This window comes from Aethalodelphis obliquidens, unplaced genomic scaffold (assembly GCF_003676395.1).
Source record: "Aethalodelphis obliquidens isolate GAN/ISIS:26980383/991018 unplaced genomic scaffold, ASM367639v1 scaffold21, whole genome shotgun sequence".
NCBI lineage: Eukaryota > Metazoa > Chordata > Mammalia > Artiodactyla > Delphinidae > Aethalodelphis > Aethalodelphis obliquidens.
The window spans coordinates 19,639,409-19,648,526 of record NW_020837965.1 but is presented as its reverse complement, the minus strand read 5'-3'; the positions used below and the strand labels follow the sequence as shown (position 1 = coordinate 19,648,526).

Here is a 9,118-nt window from a genome sequence, read left to right as displayed (position 1 = left end):
ATCTTGTGTGGAAGGATAAATTATTCAGCAGTCTTTGGGAGATTGACTAAAAATTTGGAAAAATTAAGATACAACTAGATTCTGACCTAGCACATAAAATATACATATTAGTATATACATACTATATTTATATACCTGATGTAAAAATAAGTCCCCCATGCTGTTCATTGATGAGAATTCCATTTAAAATCTCCTAAAATTGAAAAGCTAGGTCAAGAGATATTGTGTAAATGGGACAGAGGACATTTTCAGTATGAAAACTAAAAGCGCTATACAGTTAATATATTTATCTCAGTTTGTATATGTTAGAAGCGTGAAGATGAAGAGCCACTTTTCTAGGAGGAATAAAGAGAAATGCAAAATATTTTTCTGAGGTCAAATTAATGCAATCAAACTCAATTAAAGAAGAATTAAGGGTGCAGCAAGAAGAACCATGCTGGGGCTTCCCTGGTGGCACAGTGGTTGAGAGTCCGCCTGCCGGTGCAGGGGACGCGGGTTCGTGCCCCGGTCCGGGAGGATCCCACATGCCGCGGAGCGGCTGGGCCCGTCAGCCATGGCCGCTGAGCCTGCGTGTCCGGAGCCTGTGAAAAAGAAAAAAAAAAAAGAACCAGGCTGATGGGCAGTCCCAGCGATAGGGTGGGTATAATACCCAACGTGTGGAGTAATCCCATGCTTGAAAAGGGCTTCGGATACAAATTTAGGTAAGTTTTAACCTGTCTCCGGGCAAATGGGAGCCTCATTTCTAGCTCCAAGTGTCCGTTACAATTCTATTGATCCTGCATGCTGCTCACTGCACCAGCTTGTCAGCGTCAACCATTTTGTGTGTTTTGAGTAGGGGGGTGTTTGCTTTTGCAGTTGTGTTGTGTGTGTATTGGGTTAGCATAGGACCTTGCTACTTGGAGGTGGTTCATAGACTATCGGCGTCAGCCCCACCTTGGAGCTTGTTAGAAATTCAGGATCTCAACCCAACTCTATCCAGTTAGCATCTGCATTTTACCAAGTTCGCCATATACACCTTAGAGTTTGAGAAGGGCTTAAAACTGAAAGAAAACTCTGTTTACAGAGAGACAGTAGCCATGCAAGGATTAAAGCTATGATCAGTCCCTGACTTTTACTTAGTATATCCTTGTCTCAGATTCTCCATTAACCTAGAGACAAAATTTCATCCCTATGGGTTAAAGTTATAACATCCCTTTTACCCTGAGCTCACTTAGTCATCAGCCTTAATTATCTAAAATATGGCCCAGGTATAGGAATTAACAAGAAGAACAACAAAACACTCCAGGCAATTAGCATGGATGCAGCTTCTATATTTCACACATTGGCGAGATTTCAGACCCTCACAAGCCTAATAATCTTGGTGTTATGGTTCCCTGTACACAAAAGATTGGAAGCAGCAAATTAAAAGTAGAGCCTAGGAAAGGAAGAGCAGGCTTGGGTGAGGTTCAGAATGAGAATTGACGGTAGAAAGAATGGCTTTAACATTTTCACGGTTATTTAGTTGTATAAGTCTTGGTCATACCTCCAAAACAGTAACTCAGATCTTAGAGAAGTGGTTCTCAACCTTGGCTGCCCTTTAGACTCACCTGAGGAATCCTTTAAAAAATAAAACCCAAAACCTCAGTCTCAGAGATCCTGGTCTCATTGCTCTGGGGTGGAGTCCAGACACAGGTGTTTTTAGAAAAGCTTCCCAGGTGATTCTAATGAACAGCCAGGGTTGTGATCCATTAGCTTAATGGTGTGGAGCCACTCATTGTAGGGCCCGGAGCATCCCTCTAGCTTGGCTCATACATTACCAAAGTGTGGAGATGGGGCCAAGACAGCAGAGGATTTGCTAAGTTCATACGTGATAGAGGCAAAGTCAAAACGGGCTCCAAGTCAGGACATGTGTCAGTTAAGGATGTTATTAAAAAAAGGAGTCCACGTAATTGCTTTGTGTTACTTTCTATATGAAAGTTACTTTCTGTATGAAATATCGCCTTGATTATCCTCAGGGAGCTTGCAGACTAACAAAGGCCAGAGCTGGAAAGGAGCACAGAACTCTGAAGCTAGGCTGGCTGGCCGTGAGCCCTGAGATGGAGCAGATAACATGCTGAAGGGGCTCCCCTGTCTCTGAGACCCCACAGGAGCTATGTTTTCCCTCTCATGGAATTTCCATAAAGAAGGCTCAGGTCTCCAACAGCAGCTGCTCGATGAACTCCACAGTCATGCTTATTTCACTGATCATTTTTTTGGACCCGCTTCTCAAATGATTTTCTAAATCCTTCACAAGAATGATGTATACTCCCATTCAATGTTAAGAAGCCCTCGTGTGAAACTGAAGAAGTATATTATTCTTTCAAAATGGGGGTGGGAGGAGAGGGGGAATCATATTCCCAGAACGTTCAGAAGCATATCCAGCCAAATGGTTCTGATTCTTGGTCCATTATTTGTGGCCTCTTAGAAAAGCAGAACGAGTGCTAATGAAATCAGCAGACCCAGTGGCATTGTGGGTCCTGGAGCCATCCATGTGGCTGAGTCAGTGGCCACAATGGCTCCTGGGTGCCCCCTTCCCTTGCCACAAGAGGTCATCCCAGCAGCACTGTTTAAGCTGGACTTGTTTTCGTTTTGACCTCAAAGCTCAGGACCGGGCTGAGACTTCCTCAACAGAGTATATGACCGTATTATCTTGCTCCCAGTGGCTATCTGGGTCCGGAATTAAGAACCATTCACAGGGAAAGCCGCCTGAAAGCCACAAGTCTGAATATTAAATAGTAGCACCATTAGGGGCTGCAGTGGGAAAGAGGTTTGCTGGGCTCATGTCACCTGCCTCCGCTCCCAACTTTACTTGGCTTTTGTCTTCTATTTTGTGTTCATGGTAAATCTAATTATATCTCCATTACCTTAGGTCACCTCAGCACCTTCCTGGGAATTAGGCTGTCTGGTTAGGCAGAGAAGCAGATACATAACTTTGCTGACAGAGGGATCAGGTGTTAAGCTCATTTTCACTTCTGAGACATTTCAAAAGATCATAAATTATTTTCTTAGTGCCTAGTCAGAGAGACAAGAAAGAGCTGGAAGGTGAGGCACCACTGGTATCGTTTGAGCAACGAGGCTGGAGCTCCTTTTACATGTTTCTCGTATTTTATTTTCTTAATTGCCTTCATGGGCATGTGGTACAGCAAAATGAAGTGAAATTCTTTTCCTTATTCGATGTAATTTACAGAGAAATGCTTGATTCTAGAACCCCAGGGACTTTTCAAATCCATTGATCTTGGGGTGGAGGGAGGGGTTTCTTTTTCAGCATTCATTTTGGAACGGATGTTTTCACTAATGAATTCAAAGACTATAAAGGGAAAAACCCATGCTTCTTCACTACCACGTTTCAGAATAGCTATCAGATGACCACAGCATCATCAATGAATGGAAAACGTGTTGGAGAGAGGGAAGGGGGGCTTCAAGAGCTGCAATTTACCAAGGAAATTGACTGCGATACCCAAATCCACAGGCTGACAGTGGTGCCGTGAACCTGGGAAAGTCCAGGCCTGCTTCAGGCTTGCACCATCTCTTCTGATCCCAGATGTGCAGGGGCCCTGGCTCCGGGCGGCCACATGTCGACTTAAGCTCCAAGCAGAGGCTCCGAGTCCCAGTCTCGAGCGGCCACACATAGTGGCTGTCCCGGACAGTGGGGCACGGGTGTCGAGGGGAGCGGAGGACGCAGGTGCCTCCTGACAGGAGAAAAGGCCAAAGCCACAGACCCGAGTGCCGCCCCAGCAGTGGGGAGTAGGGGACGGAGGGCAAGGCTGGCTGGCTGGCTGTGAGTATGGAGGAAGTCCTGGGTCTGTGGGGCTGGATCTGCGCTCCTAGACGCTGCCAGGGTCTCAGGGCACAAGGCAGGCCTCGGTGCAGGGTCAGATCCTGTTGTGCCCTGTCGCTTCGGCACGGCCCGCCTCCCGCCCCGCCCTCCTCCCGCCCCGCCGCGTGGGGTCGCCCGTGCACCGTCCCGTTATAAAGCATCGAGGTTCCGGAGCCCGTGGACCAGCGAGAAGCCCGGAGAGGCTCCAATCCTTGCTTCCTAGACCGCTTGCGTCACCATGGGCGAGCTCCCTTTCTTCAGGGCGCACACGGCCTTGCACCCGGACCACCTGTGGATCTGGGAAAAGGCCGTGTATGTGGACGAGAACCAGCGCACCTGGCTGCCCGTAACCATCGAGGTACAGACGCTCTGGGGTCGGGCGCTCGGGGCAGCATGGGCGTCCCATCCGTGGCCCGGGCTCTGGAGCCGGGTCGCCCCAGGCCGTGCAGGCCCTGGAGGAGCCCCTCACATGCCGCAGGGCGAGGGCGGCGGGGAGGCTCAGAAGGGCAGGTCCACCCAGGGCGGCCGGGGACTCACAGATGAAACCACTTTGCACTGAGTGCAAGGATGAACAGTTCTCCGGGCCAGGAAGGAGGGTGGGAGAAACACAGAGAGAGGCACGTTGGCCAAAGGATGGGGACCCAGTGTGTCTGGAGTGTATGAATATGACCTTGAGTAAAATAGAACTTCTCTGGGCCTCAGGGTTCTAATCCATAAGATGGGAATAATCTCCAAAGTATGATTCACACACATGGCCAATTATCAAAATCTCCATAGATGAGCCCAGAAATCTGTATTTTGAAAGAACCCTCAACAGATTATGATCAACCGAGTTTGGGAAGCACTGCTCTAGAGTTTGGAATATTTCATACCTCCTCTGAGCTCTGGAGGAAACAAACTTCACGAGGTATATAGTAGTATAAAAGCCAGTATTGAATAGACATTGACTTTGTTTTATGTGTAATGCCTTAAGATGGCTCTTTAGTTAATTTTTTTTTCTTTTTTTAAGAAATACAACTCTCTTACAGCACTTTCCATCGGAGCATGGGTTTCCTCAAACTTAGGTGAAAAATGTTGAAACTTTCCATATATAAACCAAAGAAAGAACGTATAAAAGAAAAATTTAAATGTCGTATTAGAACATTTATGTAATGTAATATCAGGACAGCTAAAAGTTACTGAGAGTGACTGTTCCCATTTTAGAGATGAGGAAACAGGGGCATAAAAATGTAAATCTGTTCAAAGTAGTGCTGCTTGTAGGTAATGGGGTTGGGATTCCAGAGTCATAACCACCATCTAAACTTTGCATCTTTATTGGCTTTTAAGATTTTGAAATACATATTTATATACATATATATACTTTTTTTTTTTTTTGCGGTACGCGGGCCTCTCACCGTTGTGGCCTCTTCCGTTGCGGAGCAACAGGCTCCGGACGCGTAGGCTCAGCGGCCATGGCTCACGGGTGCAGCCGCTCCGCGGCATGTGGGATCTTCCCGGACCGGGGCACGAACCCGTGTCCCCTGCATTGGCAGGCGGACTCTCAACCACTGCACCACCAGGGAAGCCCCATATATATACTTTTAAAAATCAAGTCAAATATTCACTGTAAGTCAAGTATTTGAAGAAAATTTAAGTGAATATCTTTTTTTAATCTCTGGTTGGGACATATCTTCTTCAACATGATGCTGAAACTGCGAAGCAGAGTTTTTCACCTAATCATTATAAATTCTGGACAAAAACATAACCCTTTAGCAAACCATGGGGCAGGAATTTCCCCACATAACTTAAAGGACCAGTATTCTTAATATGTAAAGATTTACATAAGTCAACAAGAGAGAGATGAATAAACAAATGTAAAATGGTTAAAGGATATGGAAGGTTATATACTAACACAGCAAGAATGGTGATTTCCACACTTACACCTTGCAGGGTGATCTGAATTATTTTTTAACAGTGAGTTCTAATTTACTTCATAGACAAAAATTTTGAAAAGCTATTTCCACTTTGGAAAAATAATCATTGAACAAAGATAAGAGTCCAATTTTTATGCCAAGCAGGATTCTAGGCTATGGGGTTTTGCAGTGAATGTGATTAAATCTCACTGCTTGTGAAGCTGACATTCTGCTGGGGGAGAAGGACAGCACACTAATTGAGGCCGGTGGTAAGTTCTGTAGGATAACTACAGTGGGAGGGCAGGCAAGGATGAGTGGGGTGAGGTCTTCAGGCTAGTCCTCCAGAGTTTTTCTTGTTTGTTTGTTTTTAATTTATTTATTTTTGGCTGTGTTGGGTCTTCGTTGCTGTGCTCAGGCTTTCTGTAGTTGTGGCGAGCGGGAGCTACTCTTCGTTGCAGTGCATGGGCTTCTCATTGTGGTGGCTTCTCTTGTTGCAGAGCATGGGCTCCAGGCTCGTGGGCTTCAGTAGTTGTGGTTCCCAGGCTCTAGAATGCAGGCTCAGTAGTTGTGGCGCACGGGCTTAGTTGCTCCGCGGCATGTGGGATCTTCCCAGTCCAGGGCTTGAACCCGTGTCCTCTGCGTTGGCAGGTGGATTCTTAACCACTGCGCCACCAGGGAAGCCCTCCCCTCCAGAGTTTTAATTTGCATGTGCCTGCCACATTTTGCCCATCATTTTCTTTGAAACCTTTCTGGACATCTGGGACATGCCTCTTATGTATATCATAAAAGTTGGATTTTGCTGACATTTGTCTTTATAGACATACATTTGAGCAGAGACCTGCCTTAAAAAAAGGGTGTGAGCCCTTCATGGATTTAGGGGAGAATGTTCCAGGCAGAGGACAGCAGGTGTGAGAGATTTCTGGGTGTGTGCACATCCCGGACACTGCGAGGAGGCCAGTGTGGCTGGAATGGGTGGAGGGTCCAGGATGGAACAGAAGGAGGTGAGAGAGGCAGGGAGCCGCTCTGGGGGCCTTCGGGCCATGGTGAAGATTTCAGTTCATCTGCCTGCGATTGGAAGGTGTCGGAGGGCAGCCAGCAGGGGAGTGACGTGATTTTTAGGTGCACACCTGGCTGCGGTGCTGAGTCTCGGCTGTGGGCCACAGGGCCGAGTAGGCGGCAAGTTGGGCAGTTGTCACAGTAGCCCAGCGAGAGGTGATGAAACAGTAACAGTGGCGGAGATGGTGACAAGTGGGCTGTCACCTGATTCTGGGGTCTGGGGAGATCTTGTTTAAAAGAGGTTGTATGATAAAGAAGAATCCAAGAAAATCCCCCATCAGCTGAAATAGGCACCAGACTCCATAGTTACAGAAGCTCTGGGGCCCCATGGCATACCCCGGCAACCAGGCATTTGTCACGAAGTGGACCTTTTGTGGCCCTGTCTGGGTATCTAGACCCATTCGAGTGCTGGTCATCTCGGCCCAGCCAGAGTCCCTGAGAGGAGCGTGCCTGGCTTAGGGATTGGAGCTTCTGGGAACAGTGACCACCAGCATCTTAGATGCGGGCTGGGCTGGGTGGGTGGCAGGATGGACCATGGGTATTTGTGCCTGCAGGACCGTGAAGTGTGCCCTGCCCTTCTCTTCTCTTCAGTTAGAAAGTAGCCTCCAAGTCCTCATGCGTCAGGAAGATGTCCCCCTGGGGGAGCCTGTGTGCCCCAGCCAGCTGGGCCCATACCTGCTGCCGGTCATGTGGCAGCTCTACCCCGGAAGAAGGTACCGAGGCTCAGACTCCAGCTTCTGGCGCATAGTGTACCACATCGAGGCAAGTGTGCTTCTCCGGGGACCCGTCAGGACATCGTGGGTGGCCCTGCTCCCCTTCCCCCATGTCTGGCCTCTGTGGTCTATCTGTTCCCTCCATTTCTGTACCAGAAGCTAAAACAATGGAGGGACTTTACAAATGCAGATTTTTAAAGGACCAGATTGGAGAGACATTAGAAGCAAATGACCAACCACCCTCGGGGGTCTCCAGCGGAAGCCCTTGGGTGGCAGGAGCCTCTGTGGCGGGCAGTCCCAGGGTGAAGGCTGGTGGGAGGAGGGGCCCCTGGGGTCCCCCCCATGCAAGTTCCCGCCTGCCACTCCAAGCCCAGGGGCCGGGAGGGGAAGGAGAATCCCGGACTCTGGCCTCCAGCTCCTTCTCTCTCACAGTTTGGCGACACGGAGGACATGCTCCTGGAGCAGATGGCAGACCCAGAGTATGAGTGACGAGGTGAGCCCCCGGGGCCAGGTCAAGGAGAGGGAACGCCCCTCCTGCCCTCCGTGAAGGCAGAACTGACCCCCACCCCCCGACTGCGCTGCCCTGCGACGGTCCCCAGGGTGGGGGATCCAGGCTCTCTCCTTTAACACCTCAGAAGCCAACCATTTTTAGGCCCCCTTCATGTTAGGGGCATACAGCTAGCTGCACAGTGCTTCACAGGTGTGGGCACTGTCCCTTGATCATCGCATCAACCAAGCTGGGTAGTATTAACTTTACAGGTTATAAAAAGGGGTTTTGAGAGGCACAATGACTGGTCCAGGTCACAGAGCCAGGTTTCAGATCTGGGTCTTCCGACACCAAGCCGCTGGCTCGGACGCAAGGCCTCGGCTCTGGAGACCGGCACCGACCACCCAGCTCGCCCGTCCAGACTCTTCCCGGCAGCTCCACTCCCACCCACCCCACACCCTGCCCCTTCCTTCCCTTTGCCCTTGACCCTGTCTTCTCTCGTCCCAGGTCCTGCAGCTCCCATCTCCTCCCGCCCCCTGAGCCCCAAGCCTGCCGCGGCGATGTTCGTGCTCGTGTTCACCTTCGTGCACCAGCCCTGTGTGTTCTGCTCTGCCACACCCAGGTCCAGGAGCGGAAGGATGGGCAGAGGATGAGCCCCCCCACACCGGACCTGCCTGCCGGAGAGGTCGTGTGCGGGTACAGCTTCCTCCTCCTGCCCCGCCGTACCCGTGTCTCCGGCTTTCTCAGCGGCCCGATGGTCTTCAGCCTCTGTCCCCGTTCTGTCCCTCCCAGCAACTAGCGTCACATCCGGAATGCCCTGGGCTGCTTCTCATTCTGTCACCTCAGCTCTGTGTCCTTCCGGCCGTAGGGGATGGGACCTACTCGCCTGAGCCTGGTCTCTGAGCCCCTGGACCAGCTGTCTCCTGTGGTGCCGGCCCACACATGCCCACACCTCGGCCAGCGCCCCCTGCCCCAGCAGCCTTGAGTGAAGGCCTGAGGAGGGCCCAGGTCTGTGCTCAGGACCCAGAGGCCTGCTGGTCAGCGATCCCCAGCCTGGGATGTGGCAGGAGGCTGGACAGGCGAGCACTGTGGACGGGACCTCGGGTTGCCCACCTGTAGAAGGATAGAGGTTGGA

The 9,118-nt window shown here is 50.2% G+C and overlaps 1 protein-coding gene across 1 annotated transcript; it reads left to right on the top strand.

Moving 5' to 3' along the window:
* Positions 1-4,073: 4,073 nt before the first annotated feature.
* Positions 4,074-7,985, top strand: TCL1A (TCL1 family AKT coactivator A). Its single transcript, XM_027120868.1, has 3 exons — positions 4,074-4,193; positions 7,375-7,545; positions 7,929-7,985. Exons 1-3 carry the CDS (start codon positions 4,074-4,076, stop codon positions 7,983-7,985), a joined length of 348 nt encoding a protein of 115 aa, XP_026976669.1.
* The last annotated feature ends 1,133 nt before the right edge of the window (positions 7,986-9,118 follow it).

Bases quoted from the DNA above. Each gene is read 5' to 3' on its own strand.
- TCL1A (XM_027120868.1), top strand. From the start codon at position 4,074: ATGGGCGAGCTCCCTTTCTTCAGGGCGCACACGGCCTTGCACCCGGAC. The intron at 4,194-7,374 runs GTACAGACGCTC...TCTTCTCTTCAG, and splicing joins GGCTGCCCGTAACCATCGAG to TTAGAAAGTAGCCTCCAAGT. The intron at 7,546-7,928 runs GCAAGTGTGCTT...TCTCTCTCACAG, and splicing joins GCATAGTGTACCACATCGAG to TTTGGCGACACGGAGGACAT.